Source organism: Ochotona curzoniae, unplaced genomic scaffold (genome assembly GCF_017591425.1).
Source record: "Ochotona curzoniae isolate NIBS_2020 unplaced genomic scaffold, NIBS_Ocur_1.0 contig_21, whole genome shotgun sequence".
Taxonomy (NCBI): domain Eukaryota; kingdom Metazoa; phylum Chordata; class Mammalia; order Lagomorpha; family Ochotonidae; genus Ochotona; species Ochotona curzoniae.
The window spans coordinates 5,705,357-5,725,957 of NW_024465322.1; the positions used below are offsets into that span (position 1 = coordinate 5,705,357).

At 52.3% G+C, this 20,601-nt stretch overlaps 1 protein-coding gene across 3 annotated transcripts in view; it reads right to left on the bottom strand.

Moving 5' to 3' along the window:
• Positions 1 to 16,357, bottom strand: part of XPO7 (exportin 7) — a 59,323-nt gene extending 42,966 nt beyond the window's left edge. For 2 of the 3 annotated variants that reach the window (XM_040971288.1, XM_040971284.1), the window contains exon 1: positions 16,241 to 16,355. In XM_040971288.1, the coding sequence (XP_040827222.1) occupies positions 16,241 to 16,258 (18 nt within the window). In that variant the 5' untranslated portion in view covers positions 16,259 to 16,355. Of the gene's footprint in view, positions 1 to 16,240 lie in introns of all 3 variants that reach the window. The other variant, XM_040971287.1, reaches the window with a different exon arrangement.
• Positions 16,358 to 20,601: the final 4,244 nt, after the last annotated feature.

Here is a 20,601-nt window from a genome sequence, read left to right on the forward strand (position 1 = left end):
AGCTGTGAGTTAAGCATAAGCCCACTTAATATGTACGCTAATTTGTTTTAAAACTTCAAACACAACAAAATGTAACCTCATTAAGAATGATTTTAATCTTAGGGCCTAGTGTGGTGGCCTAGCAGCTAAAGTCCTTGCCTTGAACGCGAGATCCAATATGGGAGCCGGTTCTAATCCTGGCAGTACCACTTCCCATCCAGCTCCCTGCTTGTGGAGGCAGTCTAGGATGGCCCAAAGTCTTGGGGCCCTGCACTCATGTGGGAGACCTGGAGGAAGTCCATGGCTCCTGGCTTCAGACTGGCACAGCACTGGCTGTTGCGGTCACTTGGGGAGTAAACCTACAGTACCAGCATTTCACACGAGCACTAGTGTGTGTCCCGTCTGTTCCACTTGTGATCAAGCTCTCTGGGACCCTGCATCCGCGGAGAGGCCCTTAGCTCACAACTTCAGCTCATCTCGGCTAAGCTCTGGGCAGTAAGTGGAGAGGCTCTCTGACTCTCCTCCCTCTGTAAAACTGGCTTTTCAAATAAAAGTAATTTTTCTTAGAAGAATTGTTTTTAATGTGAAAGGTATAGACACAGGTATACAGATAGAGACAGAGGAAAATTCCCATTGTCTAGTCCACTCCCCAGATTCCTGTTGCTGCCTGAGCTAAGCCAAACCCAAGTCACAATGCCAGCTTTCAGAACAAAATGCCACGGCCTTAGCTAGCTCCCCGTCGGTCATGGCTTGGTCTCCTCATGTTCATCGCGATACCCTGCCAGCTAGTCTCTAATCTTCTGGGGGTAGGATGGGCGTTTTGAAAAAGGATCTGAAAAATTCAGATTACAATCAGTGTAGAACAGTCAAGTACAAGAAACTCTGGCATTAGAAAGAAAAAAGACTCAGTCATCGGAAGTCTTTCTATGCTATTCGAACACTAAAAATGCAAAAATGTCACCGTATAGGCAAACCTACACCTGCCAACTTTTTAGGCTATAGAGAGTATATAAAAAACAATCTAAGAACAGGGGTTAAAAATAAATTATCCCATCTTATCATCAATTTGGAGGCATCAAAAGGGAGCATTTTTCATATTCCCAGAGAAAAAAATTAGGCAAATAAAATCTTGTTTCCATGAAGATAAGATACCAATAAAACTTTCCCAAAAAGATTTCTAGACAGCAGTGCAATTATCCAAAACATTTAGAAGCATAACAATAAACGCAATATGCTCATGTTGCTCACTGAGAAGCGTACACCGGGGCCTGGCACGATAGCTCAATGGCTGAAGTCCTTGCCTTGCACACATCGGGATCCCATATGGGTACCAGTTTGTGCCCCAGCTGTTCCACTAGTCATCCAGCTCCCTGTTGGGCTCTGGGAAAGCAGTGGAGGACTGCCCAGGCCTTGGGACCCTGTACCCATGTGGGAGACCGGGAAGAAGCTCCTGACTCCTGACTTTGGATTGGCTTAGCTCTGGCCATAGCGGCCACCTGCGAGTGAACCAAAGCATAGAAGATCCGTCTGCCTGTCCTTCTCCCTGTAAATCTGTCTTATCAATAAAAATAAACAAATCTTTTTAAAAAAAGCTCCTGTGAGAGTCTCTGGATGAGAATTCTTACACGATATATTTTCTTTTCTTTTTTTTTTTTAAGATTTATTTTTATTATTTTTTATTGGAAAGGCGGATATACAGAGAGGAGAGACAGAGAGGAAGATCCTCCGTCCGCTGATTCACTCCCCAAGTGAGCGCAACGGGCCGATACTATGCCGGTCCGAAGCCAGGAGCCTCTTCCGGGTCTCCCACGCGGGTACAGGTTCCCAAAGCTTTGGGCCATCCTCGACTGCTTTCCCGGGCCACAGGCAGGGAGCTGGAAGGGAAGCGGGGCTGCCGGGATTAGAACCGGCGCCCATATGGGATCCCGGGCGTGCAAGGCAAGGACCTTTAACCACTTGCGCCACCGCGCGGGGCCCTAAAGTGTCTGTTTATAATGAGTATTAAAATGAATATTCCAGGCAGTCAGAACTAAAACTGGTCTCCATGCACAGCTCTGCCTTAAGCAACTGCAGTCTGAGTTTGCACTGGCAGGTCCGTCTGCATGCAGATTTTTTGGGAGCGATCCATGAGTTTGAAAAACCTCACAGATGAACTGCAAAGCTTAGAAATACTGAAACATTTTTAAAGAGAGTGGGCATGTTACGAATCCACAAAACATGTAAGGGTAATAATCCATTTTATCAATACTATAAAATATACACAAATATGATTTTCAAATTTAAAATTTGCCAAAAGGTAGCCCCCACTTGGACCACAGTGCGTCAGGCAGAGGCGAAGCTGCAGTGTTGAACCACAATCGCAGTGCGCTCCGGCCCGAGGCCGCAGGGAGCCCAGCGCTGCAGGAGCTGTCCCCGGGAGCCGCTGGCGACACTCGCCCCCGGAGCCGCGGGAGCCGCTTCTGCAGTCCGCTCTCCCCGGAAACTGCAGACTTGCAGTAAGAAGGCATCTCATGATCCTCCTGATGTTTCCCCGGATGTGACACATGCAACACAACGCACTCCTAGGTACGAAGCGACTGCTGAGCTGACCAGCTAGGCTAGCAGCCAAGTGCTGCTGGAGAAGCTGGCCACGCAGACTGTCTAGTGTGAGGGGCTGGCATCCCTAACCTGGTATTGTTCAAGGGTCAGTTAATAACATGGCGATACAGACTGCCCCATGCACAGACACACGACGGACCAAAACACAATATACATATAAAAAAAAAGACAGTTCTTAGAGGCAATAAAGTTATCTTGGGGCACACGAGTACTTTGTTCAGAAGATATGTCCCCATTTGCTAATGCAAGCTTCCAAGCAGCCTATGTTTCCACACGAAGCTTCATCTTCAGCATTAGACAGCCATGACCTGCTCTGTGGCACACTTTACCCTTTTGCTCAGAAAACATCCTGCAGCTGCAGCTGAAAATCAGAACTAAGATGTCAAACAAAATTTAATTCCTTGGTTTTTCCACTGCAGTCATGGAATGAGCCTTAAAACTGTACTGATTTAAGAGGCAGGGATTGAAGAAGGGAACACCCCACCTGCTCCCAGCACACCTCTGGTCCCGGCTCCTGAACCTGCACGTGTCAGGACTCGGGTCCGCGTCCGTCCACGTGGGGTGGCAGGAAGGAGACCGTGAGGCATCACCTGTGCCAGCCATGTGTGCAGCAGCAGGAAGCGGAGGCCAGAAGCCAGAGGGCAGCAGCACACGCAGGCGCTCTGCAGCAGCAGGCAGGTGTTCTGACTGCTAGGACGAGGGCCTCCCTCACTCAGCTCTGTCAGTCTGCTCCTCAAATTCCTGCTCATATCTTTAGCCTCCTTTCTCCCTGGGCTCACTGGGCAGCAGGCAGAATGACCACCTGCCATCCCGGACCTTGCCACAATCCACTTCTGTCCGTCTGGTTCACTTCTCCCTGCTACCTTCCCCTAACACCCCTAACTAAGGTAAAAATGAGAAATCGCTTCTCCCACGTATTTCCCTGGGTCCCTGGACTTCCCAGCTCCCAGCACAAGCTGCTGCGTGCCTAAGCACTCTGAAAGCAAGGGCCACGTCTATTTTATTCTCTGCTTTATCTTCTTCCACAGAAGTAAAATATGCAATCAAACAAAACGACTTTCTTGGACAAACTTATTCTTGTCTAAACCCTCAACTATATTTACTTGTACTTTGTCTTTCATTGCACTAACTGCAAAACAAAATCAGAATTTTAATGGCTGGAAAAGGAAAAAAATCTCAAATTGCTTCTGAAAAAAAGCAAAAACACCAGCACCAAGAGAGCATGCAGTATGAACTCTTCTTATCTAGCTTCAAAACGATCACACCAATCCTGCCGCATTAGGATAATAACAATATTATTTTGGGTATCCTGGACATGTAATAAGTTATTGCATCCATAAATGAAACATTCTAAATATTTAGCTGTGGGCAAAGCAAACAGAGGATTTGGTAGAGAAGCGCTAACTGGTCTAGAGATGCTTTCTTAATACTCCCACATGGAAAAAAAATAAACATGAGGCAAGCTACTGCTTGCTGTTTCTGTTTAAAAGCAAGGGTCAAAATAATATTTGAATATTAAACAACTTGTATATATAAGTTAGGAAATGATGATTTACACGACCATGAAGTCTAAGGTAGAAGAAATTCAAACCACAGTCCATCACCTCATCAATAGCCGTGACAATGATGCTATAAAGTCGGCAGAAGGAGAAGAAACGTTTGAACTGTTTCAGACCTCCGAAGAGGACGTGCACCTCTACTCCCAGGACTGCGCTACAGTATCCCACTTGCCAGTTAACATTTTCTTGCTATATGGACAGAAGCACAATCTAGAAGCACAGTCTAACAGAGAACATGGCCTGGCACACACTGGCTACACCCCTGCCTTACAAGCACCGGGATCCCATATGGGCACCAGTTCATGTCCTGGTGGCACCACTTCCCATCCAGCTCCCTGCCTGTGGCCTGGGAAAGCGGTTGAGGATGGCCCAAAGCCTTGGGATCCTGCATCCACACAGGAGACCCAGAAGAAGCTCCAGGCTTTGGATCAGCACAGTTCTGGCCACTGCAGCCACTTGGGAGAGTGAACCAGCCTATGAAGAACTCTTGTCTTTCTGATAAAAATAAGTAAATCTTAAAAAAAAAAAAAAAAAAAGCACACCTGACTTTCCTTGAATGTGCTCATTTTCTATAATTTTTAAATACAGGTATACCACAGGTATAAACAGCTTAGTTTCTGAGACTAGCTGCCAGTTCTGTGAAGCCTGGCATTTCCCTTTGTCCTCCCAACAGAAAGGAAGGAGGGGTCAGCAACTGGGCCAGCTGTTAACATCTGGGGCCGCTTGTCCCCATCAGAGTCGTGACTCTGCTTCTCCACCACGGGAGACAGCAGGTGAGGGAGCCTGCCACGTGGGGACTTGGTCGGGATTCCCGGAAGCAGCATCAGGACCCCTGGGTTTCAAGAGATAAAGTTTGGAGAAGAAAAGAATAAAGAGGGAGAGGACAGCAAGTGTTTACTGGCATGGAAACTCTGCAGAAACGTCCTCAGCTCTGACCTCTGCACCCTCCTTTAGAGCACTCACACGAAACAGACCAGAACATGAAAGGGCAAGGAGGAAAACCATCAGAAACACTTGACCTCAGACCCCCGAACTCTTGAGTTGGCGAAGTGCAGAATTCAAAGGTCCAACTTCAGCCTCGGACAGGAAAGTAACCAAGAGCAGTAAGGCCACGTCTCGTGAAAGGTTTGGGCAGACGCTCCGCACACTGCTGCCTCTGTTCTCCTCTGGAACTCTAAGTGCTCTCTCAACAGTTTCATAAAATACCAATTTGCTCTTCATGTTTACACTACTATATGATCTGTGAAGAAGGTTTCCCAGGACTTCACCAAGCTAGCAAATAAGGAAGGCCGGGCACACGGACAATGGGCAGACTTACAATCTTTCTGAAGGAGTCCTTTCTGGATGCCCCTGAGACGGCAGCTCACGGAGCGTGAGGAAAGACAAACGCGGTTTCTCAGGAGGACCGCGGCAGCAGGACCAGCCTAGGGGACCAGCGGTCAGCGCAGCCAACGCCGTCCGGCGACCCACAGCCCCGAGGACGCGCTCCCCTGGCTGTGCAGTAATGCACGCCAATGAGTCAAACACGCCAACAGCGCGGCTGAGGTCCTCGCATCTCACGCTTACCACACTAACAGCAGCTCAGGCCGCGGCAGCGAACTGCAGGAGCGTGCCACTGGGTTCCACTCAAGCCTTACAGTCACTGTAAGTCCCAGGAAGGGGTACTTACTGCAGGCAGTTAACATTTTACAACATCTGAAAGCAACTAGATGGGTGTTACCATGCACACGGGCGGCAGCCCGGCCTGCTAACAGATGAACGCCTGCGATGCCCTGCCGGACATCTCAACTGTGTGTAAACGCCTCGCCCTGACCCTGCTCTTCCTTCACATCTGGCCCGCGAACTCTTCACCCAGCTGTGTGGGTGTGGAAACCTGCCCCTCCCTCGACGCGTTCAGCCACCTGTCATGTCCTGCCCGGGCCCAATCTCAGCGATATCAATCTCCCAGTCTCCACTTTTGTAACTATTATTTCAGTTAAGGTCTCAACTTTGCTTTAAATATTTACTTACTTAAGATGCAGAGTTAGACAGATTTTTCAGCTGTTGGTTCATCCCTCAGATGGCTGGGCAAGGCTCAAAGAGGCTGGTACTCCGTCCAGGTCTACCACGTAGGTACAAGGACCAAAGCACCTGGGCCCCCTTCCTTCGCTTTCCCAAGAGCATCAGCAGGGAGCTGGAGCAGGAGTGGAGCCCCTGGGGACTCAAACAGGTGCTCACGGTGGCACCACAGAGGCCTGTCACTGCTACCACTATTTTCTTTTAATATCTACCTATTTATTTATTTTTTTGGAAAGTCAGATACACAGAGAGGAGAGAGGAAGATCTTTCATCTGATGATTCACTCCCCAGGCGGCCACAAAGGCTGGAGCTGAGCTGATCCAAAGCCAGGAGCCTGGAGCCTTCTCTGGGTCCCCCATGTGGGTGCAGGGTCCCAAGGCTTTGGGCCGTCCTCGACTGCCCCCCAGACCACAGGCAGGGAGCTGGAAGGGAAGTGGGGCCGCCAGAATGCCTTTTCCCACAGTGTTCCAGGAACACACATGGCTTTGGCACGCTCCTCTTGCTCGGAGCACAGCAGGCCTTCCCGGATCGGCCTTCCTCATCCATCATCGTAAGCAGGAGGACCAGCCCTGTGTGGTCTCACTACGCCTGCTCAGTGTCCTCACTGCACACATTTCAGCTATCAACGACTTCACAGACACTGAGCCTTATTCTCACTTATATGCCCACTGTCTAGCAATCTGATATACAGGGTAAATGATCAAAAAAACACCCCCCGGGGCTGGCGCAATGGCTCAACTGCCTAATCTGTCACCTGCAACTGCTGGTGACCCATATGGGGCCGATTCGTATCCCAGCTGCTTCATTTCCCATCCAAACTCCCTGCCAGTGGCCTGAGAAAGCAGCAGAGGACGGCTCAATACTTTGTGATCCTGTATCAGTGTGGGAGGCCCAGAAGAAGCTCCTGACTCCTGGTTTCAGATTGACTCAGCTCTGGCATAGGAGTCATTTGGGGAGCAAACCAGTGAATAGAAGTTCTGTCTCTCTCTTTCTCTCTGCAAGTCTGCCTTTCAAATAAAAATAAACAAATCTTAAAAAACAAAACAAAAAACCACCCAGGGGGCCCAATGCAAAAGCCTAGTAGCTAAAATCCTTGCCTTGCATCAGCTGGGATCCCTTATAGGCGCCAGTTCATGTCCCAGCTGCTCCACTTCCCGTCCAGCTCTCTGCGTGTGGCCTGGGAAAGCAGCGGAGGACAGCCCAAAGCCTTCTGAATTCTGAGCCCACGTGGGAAGGCTGGAGGAAGCTCCTGGCTCTTGGCTTCAAGTTGGCTTAGCTCCAAACCGCTGCAGCCATCTGGGGAGTGAACCAGCGGATGCAAGATAATTCTCTATAGTTCCTCCTCTCTGTGTATCCACCTTCCCAATAAGAAAAAAAAAAAAAAAAAATAGACAAAGACAGGAGCCAGAAACTCCAGCCAGGTCTTTCACACGGGTGACGGGGTCATCTTCGCTGCTTTCCAAGCTGCAGAAGGAACTGGACTGGCAATGGATCAGCAATCAAACCCGTGCTCATACGGGTGCCCATGCCACAGCAGGCAGCTTAACCTGCTGCGTCACAAAGCCAACCCCACAAGTACCATTCTAGACATAATTCTGAACAGCCAACAGGTGAGATGTTCAGAGTCCTCGTGAAACTCGGGCTGGCTTAAGAAATGACAAGACACTTGGAATCAGAAATGACAGAAGCCAGCTGAAAACACCTTTCTGAAAACCCCCAAAATACCCCTCTGTCTGCGACCTTTCCTTATCGTGACGTACAAGGGCATCCCTCCCCAGTGCGACTGCTGTGCTACTTCAGCAAAGCACTCGGGGGACACGGGCACAAGGTCTGCACGCAGCATCACCTCTGTGCCAACAAAGTAACTCAATTCTTACATGGCAGTTCTGGCTTCTTTTCAAAATGACCACTAAGAATAAGTTCAGATTCAGTGACTCCGACAGCAGCAGCTGCAGGGAGCCTGCACTGCCGGTGAAGGTCCACTATTCTCCCATCTGTGAGCCCACCACAAATACAACGGGCTGGCATGGCGGTACAGTAGGCTAGTCCTCTGCCTGCAGCGCCAGATCCCCGTCTACAGCCCGAGAAACAGCAGAGGGCGGCTGCACCCGCGTGGGAGACTCAGGAGAGTCCCGGCTTCGCGTCAGCTCAGCTTCAGCTGCTGCGGCCGTTTGGGCAGTGAACCAGCGGACGGAAGATCAGACTCTCCGTAACTCTGCCTTTCAGACAAAAAAATATATAAACCACTCCAAGTCTGTATACATATGGGGAATTTTAGAAGGTTTATTTTTGCAAATTGTTTTGGAAAAGGATCTACTCAAATGTGTGGTTTTTTTTTAAATCCTTAAAGCAGTATGTGCAATACTCCTGTTTTCCTTTGAGTTAATAATCTCCTCTCACAAGAACAGAACATAACATGGGTTAATATTCTGAACAGGAAGTAATATTACACAGGGTACATACACCCAACAGGGAGGACGCAGACCTGGCTGGTTTCCACTGACACTCAGGATAGAACTTCTAACCTATGCTCCGTGTGTCTTCTAATCCCTTCGGTTCACTGGGAAGTTCCAATTCCAGGGTAGCACTCTGCAACAAAAACGCACGTGCTGATGGAAACATTCCACAGCGGCACTGTGCAGTACAGGGGCTACTAGTACAGCACCTTGTGAAACGTGCTGAGATTGAAAAGCAGTAACAAGTGCCTGGTGCCTACCATCACGCACAGTGCAGCAGGGAGACCAGATGCCAGGATAAAGTCTACCAAGCAGCTGCCAATTCTGATCTGGTTTTGATTAAAAACCTGGGTAGGCCCGGCTCGGTAGCCTAGCAGCTAAAGTCTTGCCTTGCATGTGCTGGGATCCCATATGGGCGCCAGTTTCAATTCTGGCAGCTCAGCTTCCCATCCAGCTCCCTACTTATGTCCTGGGAATGCAGTTGAGGATGGCCCAAAGTCTTGGGACCCTGTACCCACGTGGGAGACCCGGAAGAAGTTCCTGGCCCCTGGCTTTGGATTGGCTCAGCTCAGGCCATTGTGGTCGCTTGGGAAGTGAATTAATGGACAGATGATCTTCCTCTCTGCTTCTTCTCCTCCCTGTGTATGAGACTTTCCAATGAAAACAAATCTTAAACAACAACAACAACAAAAACAAAAAACCACAACCTACTTGGTGAGCCCCTCTTCCAGCCAGAAGTCCCATGATGGACTAAGACATCACCAAAGACACACTAGAAGCTTCCAGTCATCTGCTGTCATTCTCGCTTTCCCAACTCCCCAAAAGGTCCTAACCTCTACCACAATCATCATCCAAATCTTCCAAGGACCCTCAGTCCTTTCAATTTACTTCAAGAGAAGCTCCGGGAATGGGTGTTGGGCCCTGTGCCTGAGAGCCATCGCTCCCTGCGGTCTGGGTTTAGATCCCAGCTCTGCTCCCATTGTTCCCTGCTGCTGCAGCTGCTGACAGGCAGTGGGGATGGCTCCTGCAAGGTCCCTGTCACCCACAGGGGGATTTGAAACGCATTTCTGCTTCCTGGCTTTGGTTTACCTTAGCTTTGGCCACTGTGGGCCGCTGGGAGGCAAGCCAGAAGGGAATTCTGCCTTTTTCTCAAGTTAAAAACTTCAAAGCACTTCTCTGAGCATAACTTCTCCAATGTCTATCTCATGGAGTTGTCATGGGAATGAAGTGATACGGTACAAAGCAGCAAGCGGCTGAAAGCCCAAGGAGCGCTGCGGAGACACGTCCGGTCCCACCATCTCTTGGCACATGGGTGCACCTGCGGTCCATGGGAGACATGTAAGGGGCAAGTACCACGAACATGCAAGGCCATAGCTGTGCAATTCCTCCCTCCCAAGATTTGGCTCCCCACGCGTACTCATCTCATCGCACTGAGAACTCCCCGTTAGTACATGAGAAGTGAACTGTGTTCCTCAGTCGGACGGCAGTGGAGAAAAAGGCAAACTCCTGACTCAACGATCTCCCCAGCTCCACTGCGAGGCAGCTGGGAGCAGGAGACCAGGCCGGCCTTCCCTGCCATGTGTCTGCACAGCAACAGCCGCTCATTAGCAGCTGCCTAATAACCACCATCAGACACTCTCAAGAATATAATTCTTTAAATATTCACTTTGCCGGGCAAGTGTTTGATGTGCAGGTCAAGATGACACTTGAGATGTGAAGTCCCATGATGAGAGCCTGGCTCTGCACCTGACTCCCCACTTGTGCCAGGACACACCCCAAGAGGTAGCAGGTGGAGGCTGTGCCACCCAGCAGGCAGAGGCTCTCTCCCTTTCAAATAAAGAGACAAAAAGACAGAAAACAGCTCATTGTGCGTGGAAGTGCTCAGGGCCATGTACTGTAGCACTGACCCTTCAAATGATGCCAAGAGACACGCGTATAAATCAGCTTCCCCAAAACAAAATACAAACATTTTCATCAAAAGGAGCAACCTCTAATTCTAAAGCTCATGAATAATCTTAAGTTGTACGGCAAAATGTTGTGTAGGTATAGCAGCGTAAGAAGACAGGAAATACAGCTGGCGGCGTGAGGCGCACCAACTCCTGGATCAGACGGAAAGACACAGAGCAGGACTCTTCCGGATGCTTCCTCCACTAGGCGCATCTCAGCTCCTTACCCAGCACGGTGATGCTGTCTGGGCCTTACTGCATCGGTTTCAAGCGATGCCACTTGTGCACACGGAGCCCCTCACTTCTCTCATGGCCTTCAGACAGACTAGACTAGACTAGTACAGACAGACTAGACTGTGCTGCCACTTGCCAGTTCACTCCCTACACAGTACTGGGCGGTTCACAGCGCCCATCACATTCCTAAATTATAAAACAAAAACAAAAACCCCTAAGCTTAATAACTAATGCTTCTGCCCCTCATACTGAAGTCACACTCTCAAATGACCCAGCCTGAACTCAGAACGCACATTTAAAACTCAGATGACAGGGCAGCAGTTGCTGTGGGCAACTGCAGAGACAAGCATCAAGTGTGGGTCGTTCCTGGCGGAGCAGCAGGGAGACTTCCGGCACACAGACATGCACCTGCCTCGGGCACTGGTTACAAAGGTACGTTTACCTGGTAAGAACTCATGAGGCTGACCACGGACTGTCCTCACCTACAGGCAGGTAATACTTCAATCAGAAGTTTAAAAGATCTTACTGAAACAGAAAAGGCATCAGTACTGACCTCAAAAACACAAAACGATACACTAGGAGAGACCCAGACAGGAGCACACAGCCTACAGGCGGGTCACAGCCAGCCCCAATCCACTGGACTCCCTGAGGAGCTGAGGCCACCAAGGAGCATCCCCAGACTCCCCACAGGCAGAGCGCAGCCCAGGCCTCACCCCACAGTCTCCCTGAGTATCTGGGGAGCATGCCCAGACTCCCCCCGACCTCGCCCCGTGCAGGCAGGCCTTCACAGACAGCTGAACTGCAGAGACCAGAACCACCTGCAGCAGCCCCGCTCAGATCCCCGACCCTGAGAAAAGATAATGATGTTTAAGAAAAAAACAGCAATGATGCAGTTTCCATGGCTCCTCTTCCTCAGACATAATGAAGTGAGCAAAGCAGCCCTCGGCAGTTGTACCTACAGAGAGCCATTAGCTTATTGGTTTAAATTGGCAACTCTCCCCTCCTCAAAGGACTGTGGCACAATATTGCTTTCAAATCCCAACTAAGAAAGAAAATACAGCTGGTGGTGATGCACATCAATTTCCAGATCAGATCAGATGGAAGCTCAGCTCTCCATAACGCAGACACGGATCTTCTGCATCCTCCACTGTACTCCTCTAAATTAGACATTATCCGTCAGTCATGGAGTCTGCGTTTTGCTGCATCAGTGTTCAAATGATGCCTTCTGTATATATTTGCATTCCTTCACTGTTCTTCAGATCTCTCCCACTGGAGCAAACACTCAGTCACGAAGGAAGCATGAATACATCCGTCATTTACTTGCAAGACAGAGATGGAGAGAGACAGACTACGATGCCATCATCAGCCCCTTCACTCCCCAAATGCCTGCAAAGCCAGGAGCTAGGAAGCCGCGCAGGTCTCCCCGGCGCACAGCAGAAAACCACAGCACTGGCTCTGGGCCACGTTAGCAGCACACTGGAGGTCAGGCCCAGGGACTACCTTTACCAGTAAGCCACAGGCCTGCCTCAACAGACTGTTTTTAAAAGGATAGCATCATTCCTATAAATGCACACAGAAGCTCTGTCCAGGAGGGTGAGGGACGCAGCTGCTCCAACATTACCTGGCACTCCAGTGGCATCACCGGAAATCAGCTAACACATTCAGATTTGTTACTTCTGAAAGCTGCCCCAGGACAGCCTCTGGATGCGACCTTTGGCCATCGTCCGGCGTCCTTTCACCGAGTCTTCTCGGGAGGGCCTCACACACATACATCAAGTAAATTCTGTCTTACTTCTCTGGAAAATGCTGCAGAAATTACTGCTTTTTCCTCCTAGAAATTGCAGAAGTTACACAGGACTCCTGTCTCAGAAGAGGCTCCCCACAGTGCCAATCCAGTGCCAATCGTTTCTTTGCAGGTGCAAGGAAAGAACCACCGAATTCTGCAAGGACCTGGCTTGTGGTTCACTGTTACACTTTAACCTGCTGCATGTAATGATTCCTCGCAACTCCCTCCTCCCTCCGGTTACCACTGGCAGTCAATATTTAATGACTGGGCCTGAAACTTCAAACCATGACTATTTTGAAATTACTCTGTCAGACACTAGTGTGTTAAGATTCCATGTAAAGCCCAATGCACACGAACCTCCAAACCTGTTCACTTACAATGACTGTGTATTTAACATCAGAAGACAGCACCTAACTAAGCACATCCCCCCGCCCCCCACACTAAAGCTAACACCCTTTCCCTCGATCACTGCTGCACCTCCACATCCACCCAGCGCAGGAGGGACACTGAATCTGTGCTATCTTCATTTCACTGTATGTATGTATTCTTTTTAATGGAAGGATGGGCAACTGCAGATAACCCAACACCAGTGAACTCCTGCCCATCCTCAGCTGTAAGCACTGCCTCTGGCGTAGAGCTAGATAAGGTTATCTGAGACCAAGAGCAAGAAACCCCATCACAGCAAGGAGCCGCTCAGGGCCACTCCTCCAGAGGCAGGGCTCAGAGACAAACCGGATTCAAGTCTTCCATCAGTCAGGCTTCATGGCACTTGACATCTTCCACAGGATGATGCGCAGGGCTTGAGCCTGAGAATCTGAGAACTTGCCTGGCATCCAACATTGAGAGAAGCACCAGATACATAACGACTCAACTCTGCCACTCTACACATGCAACCTCTGATGTGCCACTGTCCTGCAAGACACACCAGACTCTTCCAGAAACCTCACAGTGCCATGGCTCAATGGCTAAATCTTCACCTTGCAAGTGCCAGGTTCCCATATAGACGCCAGTTCCTGTCCCGGCTGCTCCACTTCTCCTCCAGCTCCCTGCTTGTGGCCTGGGAAAGCAGTCCAGGATGGCCCAAAACCTTGGGACCCTGCACCCGTGTGGGAGACCTGGAAGAAGATTCTGGCTCCTGGCTTGGAACTGCCTCAGCTCCAGCCGTTGTGGCCATGTGGAGACTGAACCAGTGGACAGAAGATCTTTGTGTTTCTCCTTTTCTCCATAAATCTGATCTGCCTTTCCAATAAAAATAAGTGAACAAATCTTTAAGAACCAAAGCACTTGGGTGTCGTGGACTGGCCTCGTGGACTGGCCTCTCCTGCCTGGACCACGCACATCACCCTCAGCAGGTCTTTGGCCACGGTGTCTGCCACCCTCAAGCTGCAGAAACGTTCCACGCTAAAACTCAGCACTCTCGCAAAGAAAAGCAATCTGCCCTGGTCTCTCTAAAGAGAAAAAAATAAGTTCCCTCACAAGCGCATCCTGTCGCTGTAAGGGCCACCGAACACTCATTTCGAGTGACGCAGTACTGTTCTTCCAAGCAAATAAAGGGGACTGGCACTGCGGCCAGCTGTGGTGGGGAAAGCTGCTTCCTGCCTCACTGCCATCCTGTCTGCCCTACTGCCGACCCAGCACCCTGCTAAATGCTCCAGGAAAACAGTGGGAGACCGCCTTGGTGCCTGGGCCCCTGCCACCCACATGGGAGACCTGGAGAAAGCTGCCCAGTGCTGACCAGTGTGGCCATCTGGGGCCTGAACCAGCGGACGGCAGACAGATGCCCTCACCCCCTGCCTTTCTCTCCGTAACACTTTCAAATAATCCTTTTTAAAAAGTAAACAGAGTAAGCCTAAAACACTGACCAACATGCTCCCCTCTGATGTTAGCAAGTCAGTAAGTTCTCGCTTTAGGTGAGTGAGTGAAAACAATCTCCTTCCTGGAAATACATTCTCCATTGAGAAACAAAAAAAAACCGCAATGAAGACATTTTTGCTCTGACATATTTTGACTTGCTAATAGAAAAGACAACAGACAACAGCTTTGCTTCAAAACGGCGAACCACGCAGAGGTTAACGCTTGACAGGAGACGTAACAGCCGGATTTTCATAAAAAGCTCCGACTTCCTCCTCACTACACAGCATCAGTCAGCAAACTACCAGCTACTCATCCCTGCCTCTGGAATGCTCAGGGCCGGGCACTCCGCCCACGCCCAGGAGACAGGAGCCAAGGCACAGGTCCCCACAGCCGGACCCTGCACATTTCTTCATTTGATGCTTTGCCTGCTTACTACTCTTTATAAGCTTTTTTTTTTTTTTTAAAGCAAAGGCCCCAGGCTTAGAGAAATTTCTTGCAGAAATGACCATTCTTGAGTGCCCTGGCTTTGTATCAAGTTTTGCTGCTAGTTCTGAAAGAGGCCATGACGCTGGCCTTGAAAGGCACATCATCTCAGGGGGTGAAGTTTCTTGATACAATACTGCCCCGCTTAACTTGTTGCTTCGCCCTGCGAAGACCTTAACCACCTCTGGGCCTCACTCCGATGCGCTGCCCTGAAGCAGCAGCCTGCAGAGCCGCTGCGCTGAATCCGAACCCAAGCAGACTGCGGCTCTCTCATCTCCACTTCCCGACCAAAACACGGAGCCCGCGTGCTGGGTTACCCAGAAAAGCAGCAGACGCGCGCCGCAGACCTACCAGGTCCAAGGCACAGAGAGGGGAGGCGGGGAGAGAAAACTTTTCCTAGTCTGCAAGTAACGAACCCCTGTGCCCTTCCACGCCTCTGCTGCTAGTCAGCATGGGCTCTCCGTTCCCTGCAGGGCCAGCACTGACTGCCTGCACGCCTTTTCGACCCCTCTCCCACGGCGGAGGGGAGCCTGACACACCCCCTTCACCCCGGGGCTCACGGGAGAGGGGTTGGGCGCGTGGCCCCGGGCGTGGGGCATTCGGAAGAAGAAGACGCGATGGAGACGGGCCGAGGCCTGCGCTGGCATTTTGGAGGACTCGAGGCAGCTCGGTCTTGTGTTGGAAGGCGGGAGTGCAAGGCCCCGGGAGGACGAGGGGACAGGCACCGGTGCGCGTGTTCGGGGCGACCCAGAAGGCGGTGGCGGGAAGCAGCCAGGAGAGCGAGGTTGGGCCGCGCCAGCTCCTCTCTCTCTTTTTTGTTACTCCTGGAGGACCGCCGGCGGGTGTGTGTGCGTGTGCGTGCGTGCGAGGACTTCCCTCTTCCCCAGTCCGTGAGCTGGCGGGAAGCAGAGGACCGGCCGAGGCGCCGGGATCCCGGCGAGCAGGAGGACGTGGGCTGTGCACGCCGCGGCCCCTGCCCTCCTCCTGCTCCTCCTCCTCCGGCCCGCGCCGTGCGCGCAGGCGTGGGGGGCCGGGTGGCTGGGTGCGAGGGCATGCAAGAGACCACCACCCCGCCAATCCCCGGAACCCCCGAGCCCGGGAGAGGCGGGAAAGGCCCCCGGAGCTCCGGGCCGGGCGTCCGTGGGGGAAGCCGCGGCCTCACGAGCCCGGAGCCGGCCCGAGCCTGAGGGCCGCGTGCGCCACCCCACCAGCACCGCCAGCACCCCCCCCCTCCGGTCGCCGCACTGCCCACCTTCCCCCGTGGCCGCCCCCCGCCGCTCCCCTCACCTGCACATGATCCGCCATTTTGCTCCATTCATGCTCCTCTGCGGCCCCCCCTCCCCCCCAGCGCGCTCCTCGGCCGGGGCCGCCGCCGCCGCCGCCGCCGCCGCTGTGGCCGCTGTTGCCGCTGTTGCCGCCGTCGTCGGCGTCGGCGTCGCCGCTGCGCCTGCGCGCTGGGGGCCCGTCGCGCTACGCTCGCGGCGTAGCGGCGCTCGGCTGCGCGGGCCCGCCGCGGCGACGCACGCCGGCCTTGGAGAATGCGCAGCGCGCGCGGACGACGTCAGCGGCCCCGAGACGCCGGGTGGGAGGAAGCGGCGGGCGCGGAGGAGACGCCGAGGAGGAGGAGGAGGAGGAGGAGGAGGAGGAGAAGAAGGAGGAGGGATTGTGTGTGTGGGGGAAACAAAGCTTTGTTTACATGGTGCTTTAAAGGGGCCGCGCTCTGCGGGCCCGGCCTGGGAGCTGGCGCTGCGGGCGGAGGAGGGTCTCCCGGAGCCCGGGCGCGGGATCCTCTCCATCCCTTCCACCACAGGACTGGTCCTGGCGGGAGGTGTGCGGGTCAGGCGTGGGTCCCATCGGGAACTGTCAGTGTTAGCCACACACGGGCTGCTGTTTCCCAGTGCATTCCAACCCCTGGTTTCTGTCATCCCCCGAGCCCCCTTCACCTCCCACCTGCTCCTTGAAGCTGGGGGAAGGCCTGTGGATGTGTCTGGGGCAGGGGGTAAGGCCAGGAGGGGCATGCACAGCTGAGTCTGCCCTTCTATCTTGTGGGATACCGCCAGGGCTGGAGCTCGACGTAGCGTTGTTGTCGCCGCCTCTGTCTTTGCCTAGTGTGTTTTCCTGGTTGGACGAGGTAGAATGCACCTGCCAACTACATTACCCAGGTGTCCTGGCGGCTGCGCGCAGATGGATTGTTTTAGGGCATTGGAGGCGGCAGAGGTGTTGTAGCGCTTTGGTTTCTGTCTTCCAGCGGCCTTCAGCGCCCCATCCTTTCGCTCCCTGAGGTGCAAAGAGGAAGAGTGTAGGAGTGAGGAGTTCCGAGAACTTGCCTGGCCCCGCCGTGGTATATTCTTAGTGCCTACGCTCACAGGGTCCTTACATTCCCACCACATGCCTGACTGAGTGGAAGCAACAACTTCCTGCTGTTCTAGGCTCATCCTGTATCCCGCACACTTGTTTTTCTTCCTGGGCCCCTCACTCCTGGGGAGGTGGACCTGTCGTTGACCCACTTGCTCCGAGCAGACACGCAGGAGTGATTCCACAGGGCCCATCAGCTGCCCGACTTCTACACCTGATAGCCCAGTTCAGTATAGAGCAGGGACCGGGACCATAGTCTGAGGTCCACCTATGGCGTTGGCACCCCATATGGGCACTGATTTGAATCCCAGCTGCTCCCTGCCTTTGGTCTGGGAAAGTGGTCAAGGACAGCCTTAGACAGTCTTAGACCCCCGTACTCATGTGAGAGACCCGGAAGAAGCTCCTGGCTCCTGGCTTTAGATCGGCTCGGCTCCAGCTGTTGCAGCCATTTGGAAAGTGAATCAGTGGGTGGAAGAGCTCTAACTTTGAAGATCTACACCATGGCACCAGTCCCCCCAAAATAGAGCTTAACAGGAGCAACAAGAAGAAAGGAACGTTTTTCCTCCGGTGAGCTGTTTTTGTCTCCTGCTGATTTCCAGTCTCAGTGGTCACCTCTTCAGAAAGGCTTTTCTTGGGCCCGGCGTGGTGGCGCAAGTGGTTAAGGTCCTCGCCTTGCACGCCCCGGGATCCCATATGGGTGCCGGTTCTAGTCCCGGCAGCCCCACTTCCCTTCCAGCTCCCTGCCTGTGGCCCGGGAAAGCAGTCGTGGCCCGGGAAAGCAGTCGAGGATGGCCCAAAGCCGAAGGTACTTCGGTGTTTTTCTTACCGCCAGGCTTCTGTTTGTCTTGCCGGTCCCGTGTCCCTCGTACCTGAATAGAGTGGGTGCTCAGAACCTAAACGTGGAATGGGTTTGCTTCTTCATGTCTGTCTCCGTCAGGGAGGGGTTTGTTGGACGTGCGGGTGGGATGTGAACGGGAACAACCCTGAAGTGTCATGTGGATGTTAAGCAATGTTGTTGCTGGGTTGTAGCCCCTCCCCAAGGCTTCAGAACCCTTTCTTGCTACTGGGAGAAGTAGTTCAGACAATGGAGCAAGAAAGTAGGGCCCAGCACCTACTGGTCCCTGGCTTTGGACTGACCCAGCTCTGGCCATTGACCCAGCTCTGGCCATTGCAAACACTTGGGAATGTGCCGACAGAGGAGAGCTTGCTGTGTCTGGCCTTCTCTTTCTCTGTAGATCTGCCTTTGAAATAAATAAATCTTAAAATAAAAAAAGTTATAAATTTCTTGGTGCTGTGGTTTCCTCTGATCTCGGTCAGTCTTCACTCTTGCTGCAAGAAAAACCACTGTAGAAAAAAAAAAAAGCCTTCCATCGGGTCAGCACAGTGGTGCAGCAGGCTAATCCTCCTCCTGAAGTGCTGACACCCATATGGGCAACAGTTCATGCTGGAGCTGTTCCACTCCGATCCAGCTCCCTCATAGTGACCTGGGAAAACAGCGGGTAATGGCTTGATGTTCCTGGCTTAAAATTGCTCAACTTTTTTTTGACCATTTGGGAAGTCAGTCAGTGGTTGAAAGATTTTTCTGTCTCTTCCTCTCTCTCTAAATCTGCCTTTCCAGGAAAAATAAATATATCTTTAAAAAAAGAGAGAGAGAGCGATCGATCTTCTATCAGCTGGTTCACCTCCCCAAAGGCTGCCATGGCTATAGCTGAGCCAGGAGTCTCTCCTGGTCTCCCAAGTAAGTGCAGGGACCAAGGCTTTGGGCCGTCCTTGACTGCTTTCCCAGGCCACAGGCAGGGAGCTGGATGGGAAGTGGAGCAGCTGGAATGATAATCAATGCTCATATGAGATGTCAGTGCCTGGAGGTGGAAGACTAGTTGGTTGAGCCATTGCACCAGCCCCCAAATAAAAATGTTTTTAAGGTTTTTTTTTTTTCTTATTGAAAAGTCAAATTTACAGAGAGAAGGAGATACAGAGAGAAAGATGTTCTGTCCACTAGTTCGTTCCCCCAAGTAGCCGCAATGGCCAGACCTGAGCTGATCTGAAGCCAGGAGCCAGGAGCTTCTTCTGTGTCTCCCACGTGGATATAGCGTCTCAAGGTCTTGGGCTGTCTTCTGCTTTCCCAAGCCACAGACATGGAGCTGGATGGGAAGTGGAGGGGCCCAGGATACAAATGGCACCCATATGGGATTTCGGCATGTTCAAGGTGAGGATTTAGCCACTAGGCTATTGCATCTGGTCCCAAACAAATGAATTTTTAAAAAGAAAAAAGTGGTTCCCCACGGCTTGATAATTCAGGCAGACGTGGGGGTTCTTGGCTTCTACTCAAAGGAAAGGGAAGCCAAGAGGCACCTGAAGCCCTGACTGGGACCTTTCCAACACTTTGCCTTCCCCGTGGTGGATGCTTAGAAACACTAAGGGCCTCCAGTGCCCTGCACTGCTCTGCTGTGTCTCGGAGCAGTGTCTGCAGGGGGGCTGCACGAAGTGGGGGCGCTGGGCATGAGTGTGCCACTTGAGGGTCCCCAAGAAGAGTCAGAGGGGCCTTGAAGGAGCGCAGGCGTGTGGCTCTGCTGCCGTCTAGCTGTCGCACGGGCCCTGAGGCTGGCCGACCCCCAGCAGCCAAGCTAGGAGGGCACAGGGCGTCCTGCCTTACCTGGGGCTCAGGCTCAGGGTTGGAAAGGTTCCCTGTCATCTGGGAAGCGCGGGTGCCCCCCTGTGGTTCCCGATGGAATATGTCCACTCAGGACCCTGAGGGTGGCAGGGGACTCTGTCCCGTTGCTGCTCTAAGCCTGGTCCGGTGCGCTCAGCGCCCCCTCCTGGCAGTCAGCACCCCAGACCAGCTGCCTTGATTTTTGACATTTGCAGCAAGATGTATGTGCGGAGTTCAGAGGCATGTTGGTGTTGACACTAAACCTCCATCTGCAGCGCCTGCATCCTATTTGGTGCCGGTTCGTGTCCTGGCTGCTGTACTTCTGATCTAGGTCTCTGCTTGTGGCCTGGGAAAGCAGCAGAGGATGGCTCAAAGCCTTGGGCGGCTGCACCCGCATGGGAGACCCAGAAGGAAGCTCCTGGCTCCTGGCTGGAGATCAGTTCAGCTCTGGCTGTTGGGGCCATCTGGGGAGTGAGCCAGGGGGTGGAAGATCTCTGTCTTTCACTCCCTCTCTACAAAAACTGTCTTTTAAGCAAAAGAAACTGCTCTCGCAGCCTCCCCACCCTCATCCCCCCAGCCCCTGCTTCACATGATGAGCCCTCTCTCCTTCCCATACAGGAAAGCTGCTTCCAGATGGAGCTGA